The sequence below is a fragment of the Phascolarctos cinereus genome, unplaced genomic scaffold (genome assembly GCF_003287225.1).
Source record: "Phascolarctos cinereus isolate Bilbo 61053 unplaced genomic scaffold, phaCin_HiC Scaffold_9;HRSCAF=440, whole genome shotgun sequence".
NCBI lineage: Eukaryota > Metazoa > Chordata > Mammalia > Diprotodontia > Phascolarctidae > Phascolarctos > Phascolarctos cinereus.
Window position 1 is genome coordinate 149,692,429 of NW_027556402.1, and position 19,371 is coordinate 149,711,799.

At 37.8% G+C, this 19,371-nt stretch overlaps 1 protein-coding gene across 1 annotated transcript; it reads left to right on the forward strand.

Annotated features, from left to right (window-relative positions):
- Positions 1–1,449: 1,449 nt before the first annotated feature.
- Positions 1,450–17,649, forward strand: COMMD8 (COMM domain containing 8). The gene is made up of 5 exons (XM_020990618.2): positions 1,450–1,567; positions 2,753–2,908; positions 4,425–4,577; positions 9,301–9,456; positions 11,162–17,649. Exons 1-5 carry the CDS (start codon positions 1,502–1,504, stop codon positions 11,180–11,182), a joined length of 552 nt encoding a protein of 183 aa, XP_020846277.1. The 5' UTR covers positions 1,450–1,501; the 3' UTR covers positions 11,183–17,649.
- Positions 17,650–19,371: the final 1,722 nt, after the last annotated feature.

The following is a 19,371-nucleotide window of genomic DNA, read 5'->3' on the forward strand; positions in this document are numbered from 1 at the left end:
TTTAGTGAAAAGCTAGATTTTAATATAGTGATAGAAACTCTAAAATTGCTACACTAAAATAAAATGCTGGATGAACTGAGATTTGGTCTAGTGAAGAAATGTAATATATCTCACTGGTTAGCAGACTTTTGGAAGTACTGCTTCATTTTGTAATAAATAACTGCTGGTTATAAAAACAGCTCACATTTATGTAGCCTATAGACCTCTAAATTGCAGTAACTCATTTATATAGCCCCTTTATGTCATATAAAAGTGCCTTTTTAAAAACAGCATTGTAAGGTTAAGTAGTGCAAATATTATTGTGTCAAAATTTCAGATGAGTAACGTGCAGCTCAGGGAGCCTCATTTGCTCACTTAATCATGAATACATAGAAGTATCAAAGCAGGACCCCTTCCTACTCAGGCTTTCTGATTTACATACACTTTACTATATTGCCTCTCAAAACCTAGTTCTTTCTTTGCTCTACCCACCACAGCAACTTTTGCCAAATCTTCTAATCAATTTCAAATCTTCCTTGTCTTGTCCTCTCAGATGAGAACCTTGCCTCATATTTCAGTGAAAAAGTGAGGCCATTCACCAAGCACTACCTCTTCTCTCCAATACTTCATCTCACATCACTCCAATGCCTTCACCCCTCCTTCACACAAAGTGGCCCTTCTCCTTGCCTTCTTCCACATGCACAAGTGATCCTCCCATTATCTCTAGCCTATTACCCCCTCTATCGTCCCTACAGTCTCACTAATCTTTCCCACTCCCTCCCTCTCTCCCCCTCTGGTTCTCTCCCTTTTTCTACCTCCTTCCTTCCCTCTCTCTCTACCTCCCTCCCTCTCCTTCCGTTTCTCTTCTTCTTTCTCTCTCCCCCTCCCTCCCTTTCTCTTCTTCTCTTTCTCTCCCTCCCTTCTCTTTCCCTCTCCTTTTCTCTTTCCTTCTCTCCCCTTTCCTCCCTTTCTCCCTCCCTCTCTCCTTCTTCTTCTCTTTCCTTCTCTCCCCCTTCCTCACTCTCTCCCCTTCTCTCTTTCTCTCTCTCCCTCCCTCTCTCTCTTCCTCTCTCCCCCTTCTTCTCTTTCCTCCTCTCCTCTTCCTTCTCTCTCCCTTCTTCCCTCTATCTCTCCCTTTCTCCTTTTCTCTTGTCCTCCCTCTCTCCCCCCCTTTCCTTCCCTCTCTCTTCCCCACAACTGTACCGCACTGCCTTTTAGCAGCCAAGTAGTAGCCTCAGTTTCCGCTTCTGTAAAATGAGGGAGTGAGGTCAATATCTCAGGTTCCCTGCCAGGTGTAACATTCTAGTACGCTCATGACCCGCTAAAAAATAGAAAAATGTCTTTAGGACGCACGCATGCGCAAATCTCTCCACTTCCTTCTCCCTGGAATTTACGGGGTGGGGTCGTCAGAGATCACGTGAGCGAAGCAGCCGCTCTTTGTGGCTGAGCCTATGGGAGCTTGGGGAAATAGGGCTAGTGTCACGTGATCTGCCGATCAGGTGTCTCTGCCCTGCTGAGGGGAATGGAGGCGGAAGAGGAGCTGTCACTGCGGGGGCTGGAGAAGCTGCCCGCGGAACTCGGGCCTAAGGTGAGGCGACGGAGGCTTCCCGTCGCGCACCCCGCCATTGCCCTTCTTTTTCTCTTCGGTGTGGGAGTGAAGGGGGAGCGCGGAGGCGCGGGAAGCCGAGGAGGCCCGAGCGCGGTGTCAGCTGAGCTCGGCGCCCGCCCCGCCTCCTGCCCCTCCTAGCACTCCCGAGCTTGGTGGCGAACTGTCATAGCTAAAGGGACCATGTTTTGCCAACCAAATATTAGGTTGAGTCTAGCAAGGGATATTCTTTCAGCAAAAGTTTTTCGTTGTTGTTTTGCAAAGTTCGGTTTTTTTTTTCCTTGAAATGGGCTTGCCGAGGAGGGGTTGAATCAGTTAACTCGTGAAGTTAGAAGTCTCTTCTGAGTTCTGTGATTCTCCGAAATGTTCTGTAGTCACACGTACATTGGATTTTTGGTAAAGGAGTTCTCTTGACTGCTGGATCCTGAAATTATAATTGCTAGCCCCATAGATGTCCCAATATCAGTCCTCTCTTTTTCTCCATCATTTGTAACAAGATAGCTGCTGTGTATTTCACTAGGTACAGACGTGGATATATGTAGTCAAAAATATTTTATGAACCAGTGTTGCCTTCCTAGTTTTGAAGGGATCGGGGAGGGGAACGGGGGCCACTTTTTTGTTATTTTGATTGGGTTCCTGGTAGTGACAACCTTTATGCTCTGACTTCTTATATCTGGTACATGTAAAATTGGTTTTAACTTGTAAATGCCTGGTGTAAAAAGAGCATAAAGGAATTGGATTAAACTTTGGTCGGTTGGGGAGCAGATGTGGATGTTGACACAATGGACAACATAGTTAAGAGTTTACAGATCTTTGAAAGCAAAGAGAATGAAGAAGTGGTTTGAATTTGATACTGTAAGACCTTATCTCTAAAAAGGAATCCTTCGTAAAAAGAAGATACTTTGGTAAAGCAGCCCTATAATTTGTAGGAAAAGACCAGAAATGAATTTCATATATTTGTCACCTACCTTTCAGGTTTTTAAAGAAGTGACATTTCTAGAATATTTGAAATATTTGAGTAACTTTTCAGTAAACCAGTTATATGAAAAATGTTTAGATTTTGAATTGTTAAAACATTATGAGTGCTTTTGTTAGAATATGTGAGTGCTGAAGTAAAAGCAAATGTACTAATTGAATTTAATGAAATAATCCCCCCCCCCTTTACAGCTTCTTCACAAAGTAATTGATGGCATTTGTGGCCGTACTTCTCCTCAGTTTAAGGATTATGACAACATTTGGGATTCAGCAGAGTGGATTAATGTTCTGGAAGATCTTTCCAAATTTTTCAAAACTGTCATTGGTAAAAATAAAGATTTTGAAAAGGTAATCGCACCTCAAATTGGTCATTTTTGGAATAAGCGTCTTAGATTTTTGTTGGCTGAATTCTAGAACAATTTATGATACACTGTGATACCTGTGCCATTCTTGATGCATGTTTGTGACATAGCGAAATCTCATGAATTCAGTGTAATTAGGAAGGCTATTCTGATAATAAAATTTTGAATGATAAAATATTTAAAAATAAATACCTTTACTAGTTTTTCAGTAGCTTAGGATGTAGTTCTTCTGGCTTAGAATAGTTGAACATCAGCTAGATGCTCTCTTATTGTCTTTGACTTGGGAAGATCTTCCTTGTTAGAGAATATGTCAGCCAAAGAAGAGTTGAATAGCTCTGCCTTTTTTGTTAGTTATCATTGCTCTATCCCCATGGAGGAGTAGGCCTGTTCTTTCCTTGAGCCTCCTCCTTTCCCCAGTATAGCTTTTAAAAAAAAAAAAAGAAAGAAAGAAAACCTTTTTGTTATCTTTACTTTTCTCCATCACCCTTAGCTCATTCGGAGCTTTAGTACTTCTGGCATAATTCTTACAGGTTCATAGTACAAGATATAAGGTATCTATTTGGGGGCAGTTGGTGGCACAGTGGATAGAGCACTGGCCCTGAAGTTGAGAGGACCTGAGTTCAAATCTGGCCTCAGACCAAACACTTGACACTTACTAGCTGTGTGACCCTGAGCAAGTCACTTAACCCTAATTGCCTTAAAAAAAAAAAAGCTATAAGGTATCTGGTATCATCATTATTTTATACATAGCCAATTTCCTCTACTAAATTGGAAGCTCCTTGAGGGTGATGAGTATGTTATTCCTTCTTTATCCCCTAAAGCATGTAATCTAAGGTTTATAAGAAGTATATGCTCAGGAAATATTTAACCATATTTATTTCTTAGTTTATTGGTTCATAAACTGATCCCAGCTCGAAAGCATTTTGGAGTTGTGCTCAAACTTGGCTATTGCTTATTGAGTTGTTGGTACCAGAGGATGAAGCAGTGGGAGGCAACCAATTTGCCAGAACTTGGAATTTTCACATATTCTACCTAGCTTTAATTTTCCTGTTTAGGATTTTACTGAGGGAGCAAATAGATAAGAACAAATGGATTATAGTAGTTAAAGCTAGAAAGATCCTTTGTGGTCATCTGGCACAGCCCCCTCATTTTATAGAGGTTCTGACTTTCCCAAGGGCACACGGGTAGTTAAGTAGCAGATCTAGGACTTAATCTCAGGATTACAAATCCTGTGTTCTTTGAAACTGAGACAGAAACTTGAGGTACAAAAATTTTTGTGTTTTCTCATTGGCTGGTTGTGACTCCTTCGTTTGCAAATCTGAACACCCTGGGTATGGGATAAATTTTTATTTCTAAAAATTACTGGGAAAAATTAAATTTTGAAAATATCAGGCAGAATTATTCTGATTATGTTTTATTGACCATACAGACTATGTTGTTTTATTTCGCTTTTAAATGCATGTTCTACTTTTAATTTTAAACTTTTTTTTTAAATTTCAAAGGTAATTGAGCAATTGAATCACTTAAGCTCAGATCATCAGAAAACAATCATGAAGTGTTTGAAAAGCCGGAAAGATGAAATTAGGAAAGCTCTCTTAGGAGAAATAATTGCCATTTCCTCTGCTCAATTACAGGATTTTGATTGGCAGTTAAAGGTAAGAGTATATAATTGGCATTATATGTTGAAATTATTTTTTGATCACTTAAAAATTCAGTAAAATTGCTGTTTCTTCCTTTTTATGATACATATCTAAAGTATATTATTTTTAGAATCTGTTTAGGTAAAATAATTTTTTGAAGTCTATTATCTTTTAAGTCTTAAATAGAAGTATGTAATTATATTAAAATAGTCAAACACATGTATTGCTATCCTAACTCAGAACAGCGTGAGTTAGATTACTAAAATGCTTATGCCTCATAAATATTAGAGAAGTGGTATATGATTTGTTCTTCCAGGAAGTAGTTCTAAGTAATTATTCTTAATGTGGATGTTTTTTAAGGTTCTGCCCTTGCCCATTTTTCTCTTTATATATCCTCTCTCTGGCAGTGGCTGAACTCTTAACTTTATATATGTGCTTTCTAAATCTACATCTCTAGCTTTGGCTTCCCTTCTGAGTCACATCCTACATCTTAAGCTGCCTGTAGGACATATCCACCTGATTGTCTGTCTGGCACCTCATACTCAGCATGGCTAAAACATTATCTTTTCTGCTAAACCTATCATTATCTTTCCCTCTAAACCTGTTCTTGGTTTCTTTCTGTGGCATCACTATTGATTAAATACCTTGTGCTCAAAATTACTCTTCTTTCTCTGCCCTCTTTTATCGAGGAAGGCATTTCAGGATGGACAACCGGATTGGAATTTGTCTCCAAACATTCCTTGTGTTTAACCTCCATGGCTTTGCCCCCACTTTTTTCCTATCTTTGGAATGCTTTTTCTTCCCACTTGCCTGCAATGGGCAGAATTTAAGTACTTATGACTATTATGGTTTGTTTTTTTGGGTGAAATCTTTGTTACATCCTGTTCACAGTACCATAATAATTTCCAATAGGAAATGATATTGGAGATTTCTGAAGTAGGATTATAGTACTATTGAATCCCTACCCAGCTACCTCCTCCATGAAGCTTTTCCTGAGCCTCTCCTGTCAGTAGTGATCTTTTCCCCCTGGTCCTCCTGTAGTACTTTGTTTTATGCCTTTCTAGTGCATTTTACATGTGATATTATGTATTTAGTTATCTATGTGTCATATCCCTGTCAAACTGTAAATTTCATGAGGAGAAAGATTATTTTTTTATACAAACTTTGCACATCTCAGTGCCTGGGAAAGTTCTTGACTCTTTTCTGAAACACTCAAATTTTGTGTTCCCTCTGGTGAATCGGTAAACATTTATTAAGCTTCTACTATATGCCAGGCACAGTGCTATGCACTGGGGAGACAAAGAAAGGCAAAAGACAGCCTGTCTCTTAAGGAACTCACAGTCCAATGGGCGAGACAATATGAAAACAATGATGTGCAAACAAGATATCAACAGGATAAACTGCAGATAGAGGGAAGATATTAAAGGGAGTTAGGAAAGGCTTTTGTTAGAAGGTGGGATTTTAGCTGAGTCTTGAAAGAAGCTGGGAGACAGACTCGAGGAGTGAGAAAGTTCCAGATTTTGGGAATAGTCAGTGAAAAAGCAGAGTTGGTAGATGGAGTATCTTGTTAGAATAACAGCAAGGAGGCCCTTGTCACTGGATCAAAGACTACATGGTGCAAATCACTGCCATCCTGCTTACTTTTGTCCCTATATTCCCATAAATTTGCTGTAGGGGGATCCACCCAACATTCTAGGGGCTTCCTCACATTTTCATGATATTGTATGAACTGAGCTGTTAACCTGTGATCTCTGACTCTCACTGTATGGACAGCTCACTTTCTTTTTCATTTATACAATGCCTCTGTGATACTATTCTGCAATGTGCCTCTCCATCGCCCTCTGTGTGATACTCATTTTTTTTAGTTCTTGAGAGGCTACAGTGTTCTGTGACACACATCCATAACATAACATAACACCAGTAGAATATTGGTATTAAAAAATTATCCTTTATTTCTGAGAGTTTGGAGTTATTAAGTGAGCTTTGCAATTTGTTTGCAAATTTGTTTGAATTTGTCTAGCCTTCTCTCCTATCAAATTTTGGTCCTATCTTGTCCATTTGTACTGTCATACACACACACACACACACACACACACACTCACTCACACTTGCACACTCATTCTCTCTCTGTCTCTCTCTCTCTCTGTCTGATGGACAAATTCTTTAGGTCTTGTAGCTATCTAGATGTCCTAATTTGTGAAATAGACCTTCTTTTTCCCCTGGGTTTTTCCTGTGTGAGTGGTTAGGCCAAATTCTGGAGTGGTTGCTGATCTCTTGTATTTGCTACATCTTTCAGTCATTTGTGTAATAGTAAAAATCTGGGTTGCTTTACAGTATTGCTTGGGGAAGCTTGGCTATTTCCCACTAATAGCCTGTTAGGCAGTACCCTTGATGATTCTGATTCTCATAGAAAACTTATATAAATGGGAAATAGATGTTTTCTCAGTAGCCTTTTGGGGGTGGGGGCTTGAATTAATAAGGTCTGAGGTTTTTTCTATACCTTTAGTACCTTTCCTTTCTTCAGATAACCTTGTAAATTGATTTTATAATGCCTTCTTAATTGGGTTACCTCTGTCATAGATTCCACCTTTAGTCTGATGAAGCTGGTTTTTCTGTCTTTGTTTTCTTTAGTGCCACCTCCAGTTCCTCTAAGTGCATCTAGGATTGTGATGTTAGAATCCTAGAATGGTGGCTGTATTGACTTCAATTGTGAAAATAATTTATTTTAGTAATCTTTGAAGGTTGTTTCTGTTTTCTTTTCTTCATTATCCCCATCATTTTCATCCTTAAATGCACTTGAAAGGACTGCTTAATTAGATTTCTCTGAAAGCTTTATTAAAGCTGATTTTACAAAGGAATATAGTCAAAAGTATCGGTGCCTTTAGCTGTCATATCTTTGCACTTGGCAAATAAGTCAATTTTGCAGACTAAAGCACTTTTAAAATTCTTTTGGTTTCCTTGTTTTGGCCCATGATTTACACTGGCAAATATCTGTATGAAATTATTATAATCTGGGCCTTTTCTTCTGTTCATTACCCAATTTTCAGTATCAATCAGTTGATTGTATCATGTCTGTTGCCTACCTTATTTCCTTCTCACGTTTTTCTCTTTTTAAAAAAAATTTATTAATTTATTTTGATTTATCAGCTATCACTTCCATATGCTTTTGAATTTAAAATTTTTCTCCCCCTTCCTCCCCACTACCCTCCCCAAAACGGTGCACAATGTGATGTAGGCTAACATTTACATTCCTATTAAACATATTTTCACATTAGTTCCTTCTCACTTTAAACTTATACCTTTGAATTTTGCTGAAATGAGTCAGTGGACAAAGCTGATTCATCAGTGATGAGTCATATTTGGCTTGTTAAAATATAATCAGTTTCACATTAATGGTATTATTTTTATGACCAATACTTGCCAGTTTTTGTTGTTGTTTTGTTTTTCCCTGAGGCAATTGGGGTTAAGTGACTTGCCCAGGGTCACACAGCTAGTAAATGTCAAGTGTCTGAAACTGGATTTGAACTCAGGTCCTCCTGAGTCCAAGGCTCTATCCATTGTACCACCTAGTTGCCCCCTGCCAGTTCTTTTCTTGAAGAAAATATTAATGTATATACTTAGGAGACTTCTGTATAGCCTCCAAGTCTTAGCCTCTCTCATTCCTTTTTTCCTTACTCATTTTTTCCAGTTTATTTTCATTGCCACATATTCCTGTGTTTGTGGTGAAGTTGCCAAATATCAGAGTACATGCTAATTAAATTTGAAGGGTCTTATCAAATTCTTTGTAGAGTTTCTCTATCTCTTTATCTTCTGTGATAGCTGTTAGGCTGCAGTTATTTTCGTAGTGGTTGTTTTGCAAATACCAATGAGTACTGCTTTTCGAGATGACCAAATATTCCATAAGATGTTTCTTACTGCCTTTAAGTACATAACCTAACAGATTCTGCCAGTTTCTTCATTTCCCTTTTCAAGAGAATCTGTGAGTCATTTTTCCATTTAGCCATAACTTATTTTTTTCTTCTGGTTTACTGATAACATAAATGTCAAAATTAATGTGATTCAGTTGCTAAAATAACATGCCTATTTGTTGATCATTGGAGAAAGCTATGACATTTAGAATGCCAGTAACCAAGTCAAAGTTTATATGTGGCCTAAAATCTGCAATTCTTATCCCCATCTAGCATTATCCCTGCAAAAACAGAAGTGGTCTTGTAGTACTGAGGGCCATTTTGTATTTGTTTTTATTTCATGAGCTGCCACAACCAAAGACTTAGATTTCAAGGGGAGAGCTTCCTGGGGTTGAGCCTCTTCATACTTATGTAGGCTGGTCCTCGGAAGTCAGATTAGTGCCATTGCCACCCTTGAAGCCTTTCTAGTGTATTGGAAGCTGCCCAAACTTGTGCTCAGCTGGGCTGGGCTGGCCTTTGAGAACCCAGGATCATCTTCCACACCAGGATGAGGCATCAAACTAAGACTTTGTGCCTGTGCTTATAGTAGGCACTTAATAATTGTGGAAGGCAGAAAAGAAAGTAGGCTGGCATCTACTTGTTCATTAGTTAAGCCTCATGATTGTGATATTACATGGATTTGCTTTATTTATTCCTTGTAGTTTCTTCCACACTTCATAGCAGGTAAAGTTACCCTCTAAAAATATGCTGTTCTCTTAGGCTCAAAATGTTTAATTAATACTGTCTTGTTTGATTTTTTTCCTAACTACTATGATCTTTGTTTTAAATAGCTTGCTCTGTCTAGTGATAAGATTGCCACATTGCAAGTGCCGCTTCTGAACCTTGATCTAGATGTAAAGGAAAATGGTGACATTAAACAGTATTCAGTTGAAATGAATAAAGAAGAACTGCAGAATTTAATAAATTCATTGGAAGCAGCTAATAAGGTATTGTCATGTTATTGAACAGTTTTGTGTTTAAGTTTGTATGTGTGTTTTAATCTTCAGGGTTTTATTATCCTTAGAGCCGCATGAGTGAAATATAGTTTTGTTTTTTATTATTTCCTGTATTTTCTTTAATATTTTATATCAAGAGTTGGAAAAGGATTTTGACAAGTAATCTGCTGCTTTGGAGTTAAGAAATGAATTAATAACTGTGGGTTATACACACATACATAATTTATCAGATCTGTCCTTGTTTGATTTTAGTGCCTATTCAAAATAAAACTGCATTTTAACTTTAGGATTTATTATTGTTGAATATCATTCTTATAGGATGGTACTGTAGCATTAAAGAAAAGTGTCTAACATCCATCTTTTAATGGACAAATGAGCTAAAATGGCTCCAGAAGCATTTTATTTGGAAAACACTTAGCTTTTATTTCTTAAAGTAGAATTAGGATAAAATGGCATACTTAAGATAGTACTTTATGAGCACTTTATATTCACAGTTATGTAAATGTTGAGTAACAATAGTAACCTAAAATAATAGGTTTGTTTTCATAGACTGTCATGTTATACATAATTATAATAGTTTTTTTTATCTTTGTTATATTTGGATGTGGACTTATATAGTCAATATATAACAATAATTAAGTGGCAGAAATTAAGACTGAGGGAAAAAAGTATGAATGAATAATTTTATATTTCTGGTGCCTGTCATTAGTGCTCAGCCCAGTTAGGTAATAGCTGGGGTCATGGGCACCACACCACCTCAACCACAAGTTCCTCCTCATCCCATTCCTATTATTCCATTCTTCTCAATTCCTAATAGGCTCCAGCTTTCTTTTTGTGCCCTATAATTGTCATTGTGTCCCTAATGATAGGTCCGTGTGTCCACTAGCAAACCAAGTACCTGGAATTGGTGTTTATATGTATCTGTGCCTGTGTTTTGCTCTGGTGGAGACTCCATTTCTGGCTTCCCTGGCTTCCTTCAAGTGCCAGTTAAAATCCTACTTCTGATCCCCTTTCCTGATCCCCCTTAACAATAGTGCCTTCCTTCTATTAGTTATCTCCATTTTTGTGTATGCCTTATTTACCCATAGTGGTTTGCATGTCTCCCCTGTTAGACTGTGAGCTCCCTGGGAACAGGGGCCGTGTTTTTTTCTTATCTTTATGTCCCCAACATGTAGCCCAGCACCTGAAACAAAGTAGGCACCGAATCAGTGTTTATTGATGTGATTTGACTTTGTGGCTAATAGTGTAGAAAAGCAAGAGACTAAAGTCTGTGATGTGGAATAAAGGTGGTAGAGTGAAATGAAAGAGATATTGGAGTTGGAATCAATACCTGATGGAGTTATTTCATTTTGGGAGCTTAGTTTCCTCATCTGTCAGTGAGAAGAGGTTGGACTAGATCTGCTGTTAGGGCCCTCCCAGTATTAACATTCTGTGTTTTCAGTTCTGAACCACAGGGTTTCTAGGCAGGCCACAGAATGCGTTCAACAGCAGTGATTTGACAAGTGAAATTGTCTAGCTTTGCTCATCAACCCAATCCCTGAAGTGAATGACATATGTCAGTTAGCAGTCATGATAGTAGAATAACATAGTTCTTCATACTTTTTTTTCTCATCTTTTAAAAAGCATTTCATTTTAGCATTATACCAATATCCCATTATGAGACAACCTGACTTTTTCCTTCAATTTGTCTTTTAAGGTCATCTTGCAATTGAAGTGACTGGAAATGATGGATATCAGAATCATCAAACTCTTACTACTACAACTGAGATGGCAGCAAGAATAGAGTATGCTCAGAGAACCAGGGGATACACGGATGTAATATGCTGATCTGAGCAAGCAGCAGTATCTGAGATTAGAAAGATGAAAGTGTCTGCTTGGTTAGGAAAAGCTACTATGGTTGGTGTGAAAAGCATAAAAAAAGTAAATATGAAAAATCATAATAGCATTTTATATTTTTTAAGACTTGTTTTATGTAGCCTTTTGTAGAGAAATCTTTAGAAACATCTGTTTAGAAAAATGCCCTGCTGTATGTACTAAATACATCAAGTTAATGTAAACATTCTAAGCACAAATATTTAAAAGTTTGTAAATAATAGTGCCATATGTGATGGATTAGTAATTTTAAATGTGTTTTAAATCTAATTTTAGAACAATGCAGTGATCCTCATGTATATGTTTATATCTATATATGTGCACACATATACATACACATTATGTATCTGCTCACATATACATCGATATACATATATATGGTTTATGAATTGTTTTAAAAAGTATTTGAGAAACAAATTTATAATGTCATGTAGCACTTAATGACTCTATTATTCACAAACTTTAAATCTATATACACATATGTGCACATTTTCATAGAACCCCAGAGAGAGAAAGGAACCTTAGCTGAGCAAGCTTCTCCTCTACAATATATTTGACAAGGGAACATTGAGCTTTTGTTTGAAGACCTCTGATGAGGGGGATCGTCTGGCCCCCAAGACAGGCCATTCCCCTTTGGACTGCCCTAGTCGTTCAGAAATCCTGTTCATTGACTTGAAAACTGCCTTTGTGACATCCATTATTAACTCCTAATTTCTCACTCTAGCTAAACAGGACAAGAACTGGAGACTTTAAAGGTTATTAGTTTCCTTCTGAAATTGTAGAGCCCAGAACTGAGCACAGTATTGCAGACGTGGCCTGAGAAGTCTGAAGTCACTGTGGCACAGTCACCTTCCTCGCTGCTTCTTGGTGCCATGTAGGAGGACCGTATTAGCTTTTTGGTTGTCATATCCCTCTTGATTATCTTGCTTCAGTCCCAGATCTTTCTCAGACTTGTTGCTCTCTAGCTATAGTTCCACCGTTTTGTATTTGTAGAGATGAGTTTTTGAACCTAACTATAAGACTTAATATTTAATCCTATTAAATTTCATCTAATTAGATTCAGCCCTGTGGTCTAAGCCTGCCAGGATCTGGATACTACCTTTATCATCAAACATGCCAGCCATGTTTCCCAGCTTTCTATTAAATCAGCTGCCTGGATGAGTATGTATTTCCAGGCTAATCATATCTGACTCATTTTTACACATTCTGTAGTCCAGCCAAATGAGCCTCTTTACTGTCCTCACATTTCACTTCCTGTCTCCTTGTCTTTGCATGAGCAGTCCTGCGTGCCAGAGGTGGATTCCCTCCTCACTTCTGCGTCTCATCTAATTTCTTTTTCCTTCTAAATTCATGTCAGATGTCTTCTACGCGAGGCTTTTTATGATACCCTTAGCTGCTGGTGCCCAATGTTGACTTTGCCCTGTATTTATTTTGTATATGCTTGTGTACTTTGTATATGTGTGTACATCTATATTCCTTGACAGTGTAAGTCCCTAAAGGGCAGGAGGCTGTTTCATTTTTGTCTTTGTATCCCCATTGTCTAGCATATTGCCTGGCAAACTCATAGGTGCTTAAAAGTAATAATAATGATGACTGTAGCAAGCATTTATAGTGCATCTTCTGTATGCCAGGCACATAGTAAAAAAAAAAAAAGGCACATGGTAAAAGCACTTTACAAATATTATCTTATTTGACTCTTACAACCATCTGCAAGGTAGGTGTTATTATTATCTCCATTTTACAGTTGGGGAAACTGAGGCAGAAAGCACTTAAGTGACTTGCCTAGGATCATACAGCTAAAAAATGTCTGAGGCTGGATTTGAATTCAGATTTGTAGATGTAGAGCCAGAAGGGACCTTAGAAGCCCAATCGATTAACCTCTTCATGTTTTAGATGAGAGAGTTTCAGGTAAAGAGGTGAATTCCTCCAAGTCACAGTAATAAGTGGTAGGTGACCCTGGTGCACTTCCCACTGTACCACATGCCTTTCTCTATGTATAGAAGAGTCCACATATGTGCCAAATGAAACCAAATAGGAATTCTGTTGGGAAAGTTCGTTAAACTCAAATGAAGAAAATACTTAAGGTATCATTTTGGTGTGAAATACCTGAGATTGGCAGCTCTAGATATATTATCTCAGGTACAGTCTGGCAATAAGAATAAAAGGATTCAGTATCTGTACTGTTTGGAGGACAGATGATATTGTAACTTTTGGTAAGGTGAATATGTGTTTTGTCAATTTTCACGTTTTGGCAAATAGTTTTGAATAGGGACCATCTTATAGAAAAAATCAATTTGTACCAGTTGTAATCTCTTACAAACAACATGCTAAACAAGAGTGAAATATTTTATATTTGCATAGCTTTACAATGTGCTTTCCTACTCAGCACTATACCACGTCGCCTTCTACAATGTTATATTAAATTTGTATAGTGCTTCGTAATTTAAAAAAACCTTTTTTTGTAAACATCTCATTTGGTCCTTATGATAGCTTTGTGATATAAGCATGACAGTTATTATTATCCCAGTTTTACAGATAAGGAATAGTCATATGACTAGAACTTTGGTTTGATCAGCCCAGTGTTCCAGGTTAGGACAGATTGTGCTCCAAATATTATTTTATAAATTATGTGGAACTCTGCATTTTCTTATTGAGGCAATGTTAGATTCCCATGCCAGCTTTCCAAAAGCTGTTTTCATCCATAATGTAATGTATGATATTAATGGTACTAGCCCGAGTTCTGCTCCTGAGACAAGTGGGTCATTTGGTGTAGGAACGAGGGTGGAAAAATATAACTTCCTTTTTTCCCCCCCTATTGTAAGACTGGCTTCACCAAAGTTTTGGAAAGGAAAGTTTATCTTCCATTTTCAAATTCCTTTTCACTGGTCTCCCACCTCCTTGTGCCTCTCTTCCCTGGCATCCAGGTCATCTCAGCTTCCCTGAGCCTCACAGTCCAGCGTACTTGCTCTGAGAGGCAGGGCATGTGAGATGTCTTTCTCTCCTCATGGAATAGTAGGATTTTAGAGCTGGAAGTGACCTTAGAGGTCATTTAGTTCAAACCCCTCATTTTATAAAGAAAATGATCCATAAAGATGAAGTGACTTACTAAAACCTGGCAGAGAGTAGTGGGAAGAATGCATGATGTGGCGTCAGTGGATACTTAGTTGAAACTCCACCTCTGACACTTTCAACCACCAGCAGCCAAATTTCAGTTTTCTCATTTGCATGAAGAAAAACAACTTTGAAACCTGTGATCAAAGCTGGGTATCAAAGTGTATGATGTATCAAAAGACTGCTGATGAACCCCACCTCCACCTTATGACAGGGTGAATGGACTCAAAATATACAGAATAGATATACCTCCTCAAATCTGGCCATATGATAGGACATATTTGTTACAAGGGAAGATGAGGATGGCATGTTAATGGTTAGTGATATACTTGGAAGAAAAAAAAAACCAGGGTCACAGGTCTAGTATTCAAAGGGACCTCGGAAGCCATCTAGCTCCCATTCTCCCTCCCTGATGTCATCTTACAGATAAAGAAACAGTTCCTTGCCCAAGGTGACCCAGGAACCCAAGGCTTCTGACTCCAGAGCCAGTAACCCACTTTTTATTCCTTTAATAGTAAATAAAACAAAGGGCTTAAGAGGACACTACTTTTGTTAATTGCCCAGTTTAATATAGAATAATTCTTAAGGGAAAAAACCCTTCATAACAGACTTACACTTTATATAGAGGCAACTGAATGTTGTAGTAGGTGGAGTTCTGGCCTTGTAGCCAGGAAGACCTGAGTTTAGTCCAGCTTCAGATACAAGCTGTGAGCCTGGACAAGTCAGTTATAATCTCCGACTGCCTGTTTCCTCAACTATAAAGTAGGAATAATAATACCACCTACCTTTCAGGGTTATTGTGAGGATTAAATGGGCTATCTGTAAAGTACTTAGCACTGGGCCTGGCACATAGCAGGCACTAAATTCTTGTTTCGTTCCTTCCATCTTGTGTAGACCTCTTGTTCTTTTGTGTATTGAAATGCGCAATAATTGTTTTAAAGAGACCTGATGGGGAAAAAACCAAAAAAACAAAAACCCAAACCAGTAAAGTAAGGAATGAAAACCTAACCTCATGGGATTACTGTGACAGTCTAAGAGATAATCTAAACCCTTTATGACTATTTCCTTCACTGATTCAGATATCTTGCCCGCTAATATGTAGTAGATGATGTTTAAGGGTTGCTATGACTGAAATTTAGCAAGGCTGGTCCTTAGGTGGTGGACAGACAGTCTGTCACTACACTTACCATGGATAGACCTCTTAGAGTTCATACTCCCCCAGCAAAGCCTTTGAGAACTTCTCACTATGAATGAAGCACTAGAGCAGGACTGAATTGTAATCCACTTAAAATTCAAGTAACCATTTTGTTTTCATTGACAGCCCTCAGATTCCTGTTGAATACCTTGTTTCCTTTGGCAGACAGCTTTAATAACTCCCTGAGCAGGGAGTCTTTACAATCATGACACCTTTCTTTAATACTGCCCTAATTTTCTCAGCTTTTTCTGAGGCCATTGCCAAAGTAGTTTCCTTCCTCCTTCCCCCCAACATAGCAGTTACACTGTCTTCCTAAATGTGACAATTGCCATGGTTCTTTTAAGGAAATTCTAAATGAGTAAGACAGTTTTATCTCTGAATTCATAAACTCAAACCCAGTAACTTTATATAGAGGCAACTAAATGGTGTAGTAGACGGAGTTCTGGCATACTTTAGCATACTTTTTCCTTTCTGATGGCTGATCATTTGTTAGCTTAAGCAAGGCAAGTGGAACAGGAAGGGAATAGTGGGGTGGTGGGGAGAAGTAAGTGAGGAAGAGGGTGAAAGTGGGTATTTGAGTAAGGAGGAAAAGCAGATACTAAAAAGAGAGAAAAAAGGAAGAGTACATGGGCCCATAGCACTAGGCATTCAGAAGTAATCGCCATGTGGAAACCCAAAAGTCTGATAATTCCACTGTGCAGCATCCCCTTAACATTTATGTAGTAATTTTGAACTTAATGATAGGTGGTTTTGAATTTTTTGTCCGCGGTCATTTCAGCATGATTGGCCTCTTTTTTAGGGCAGGAACAATTTCTGATTTGCACCTTGATAGCTTTCTCTGTTCTATACATAATGTCATGCCCTCTGGGGTAAATGTTCCATTCTGAATAAATTAATGAAATAGTTACGTTTATAGTATTTGGAAGACTTGTCAGGTCCAGTATAAAGGGTGTGTGTGTGTGTGTGTGTGTGTGTTTTTCCTCTTCAGTGAGAATGCCTGCTTTCATCCCATGTTTTTGAAAAAAAATTTGGTTTGGACCTGTGATTTCATTGGCATATGGAAATCCCAATGAGGAAAATCCTTTTACCAATGCAGATCAGTAACCACTCTGCAAACTGTTGTCTTGCAGAGAGGCTTGGGTGAAACAACATTTTTTTCATACCTCATCTCACTTTAAAACTCAGTAATCACTCCTTTTATGAGTCCTGGCATATCTTTTTTTTTTTCTTTCTGGCATAACCTTTTTTAAACTCAGTTTCTTTACCCAGCACATTCATTTGCAATTAACAAATGTTTGCCAAGATACCAGAATCTGTCTGCCAAGTGAACCATAGATGTATTTATGCAACTGATCTCTGGCCACCTTGATGAGCTATTTTGTGAACCACAAATGAGCCCACACCTTTTGTATGTTCATCATTTTATTATCAACACAGTTTTGAAGGTAGGGAGCAGAGCATGGGTGAGGAGCAAAGAGGGGACAAGGCGGTGTGGTTAGAATCAGGAGACTGAATGATAAACAGGTCAACCTCTGATACTTATATTTACAGTGGAATGTGAACAAGTTGGATAAATGGACACGTCGGTTTTGCACATTATTTTGAGTACAAGACAATTCCATTGACTTTTAAATTTTTTTTTCTTTTATAATATATAAATATATGCGTGTTCTAAAGGAGAATCCAGATGCTTAGAAGGTTTGTGGCTTAAGAAGATTTAGAAAAGCCAAGGTGAAAGAGCAGAACTAATTTTCTGGAAAATATGCTGGTATTTTTAGTTTTCCAATTGTTGGAGAAGAATGCAAAGAATTATTTCCAAATAAAGGGGTTTGCTTTGTCTTCATTTTACAACCAAAGTTCATAAATGATAGATTCAGATTTCCACAACTGCTTAAAGACAACAGACTATAAAAAGATTCCTGAAAGCTTGCATGTTTTCAACTGCAGTACAAAGTAAGCTTTTCAAATGTAAGCATTTTTTAAAAAATAAAAAAAATGATGTTTTATTTGTGTTCTTAGGATAAACAAGCTAACATAAAGTTTACATATTTACAGCAAATTCTACATTTCAGAAGCTGCACATAGGGTTTGGGAAATACTGCTGATGGTTTTGGCACTAGTCTTCAGAAGTTTTCCATTCAATCGTTTACTGCAGCATGTAACACCTTGTGTTAGGAAAGCAAAGGAAAACACACCTTACACTGGGGTGAAACCACGAGACTAGGGAAGGAAACATTGACTGAACTACAGTTCTGTGACTGCTAAAATAGCTCTATGTCCTCAAGTCAGTCGTTCGAGCATTTCTTGTGTCCATACCTGATTGTGTGTCAGGTTGATTGTAATTTGAAAAAGACACAAAATTGTATGAATGACAAAGAATAGAAAAAAGTCATAAGGACCAAAGGGGGCCACGAATCAGAGGCCATTTAACAGTTTCTGGTTCTTTGATTCACTGCACTTGAGGGAAACCTATGTCTTAGAATAATTGTATAAATCACAGTCTATAGGTTTTCATGGATATTGTTCACAGAGAGCCTTGGAGACGATGGAGGAATTAAAAGATATACAGACCTTTAAACGCATAAGAAGGAATGACTATAACTGTTAGACTATTTTAACGAAATCCCTAACAAAAGGGTACAATAAAGCACACACTGTATGAAAGTTTGATTTTATGTGTAAAAAGCATCTAAGAGATTCACAAATTTCATTGGACAGGACAGCAGTTGGAATCAGAAAATGCAGCATATACCAATACAAAATAGAAAAATTGAATTATAAAATTAAGTAGTCAACCTGCCCATCCTTGGCATTTGTTCAACCGATTCCATTTCATAAAAATTTCCCCATGTTTGCAGAAATACTCATTTTGTATTGTTTTAACCATTTTTTTTTTTGCAGTATGACTGGTGTATAAAAAGTATTACTGCAACAATCTTGCTTTTGTAACAAAGCAAATGTGTATGACAAAAGAGCATTTGTAAAATATTGCAATTTATGTGTCATAATTAAACAAATAGGTTCTTCCTGCTGAAAAAATAAACAGATAAAAGGAGTATTTTATTTACAAGAGCCAGGTAATACCAATCATGCTATTAATCTTTTAATAGAGTGTGTGGTATATTAAAATTCATGATTAAGAATTAACTCTTCAGGAATGGCCTTTCTGGGCTGCTGAGAGGGTACTTTGAATTGTTCAGCAAATTGATTAGTTGAAGGTTTTAAAACACTTCAGGGAATCGAACCATCTAACATTCTAGAAATATTTGGCGAGTTTAGCAGAAATGGAATGTTTTCTGAGAACAGAGTCATAACAAGGGGTAACTGGCAGCTTTGCTCCAGGGCACTAGAATTTGGAGGATGCTCACAACACTTGTACTCTTTAGAAGGTGGATACAACTTGACTTGGTGCTCTTTCTCTTCTTCCTTCAAAGGGCATAGTCTGGGGTCACTTCCTACTCCCACCATGCCCCCTTCAGTTGAATTCATTTTTTCTTTGTGCATTTTGTGATGCTTATCCCTTGCATAAGAATTGCAAATTATGACTGTGTAAGAGGCATCAGTGGATATATCTTTATTCTAGAAGGGTGGCACCTGCTTTAGAAAAACCCAGTTTTTTAGAACAGGACACCATGTTAGTGAAGTACAATAATCTTCACAGGGAGGCTGGTATAAGAAATTTCATTTACTTGTACATGTGAGATGGCTCTCCAGAGGTACTTCACCTG

Excerpts from the sequence above, each read along its gene's own strand:
- COMMD8 (XM_020990618.2), top strand. The coding sequence starts at position 1,502 with ATGGAGGCGGAAGAGGAGCTGTCACTGCGGGGGCTGGAGAAGCTGCCC. Across the intron at positions 1,568-2,752 it reads CCGCGGAACTCGGGCCTAAG|CTTCTTCACAAAGTAATTGA; the intron begins GTGAGGCGACGG and ends CCCCCTTTACAG. Across the intron at positions 9,457-11,161 it reads CATTGGAAGCAGCTAATAAG|GTCATCTTGCAATTGAAGTG; the intron begins GTATTGTCATGT and ends TTGTCTTTTAAG.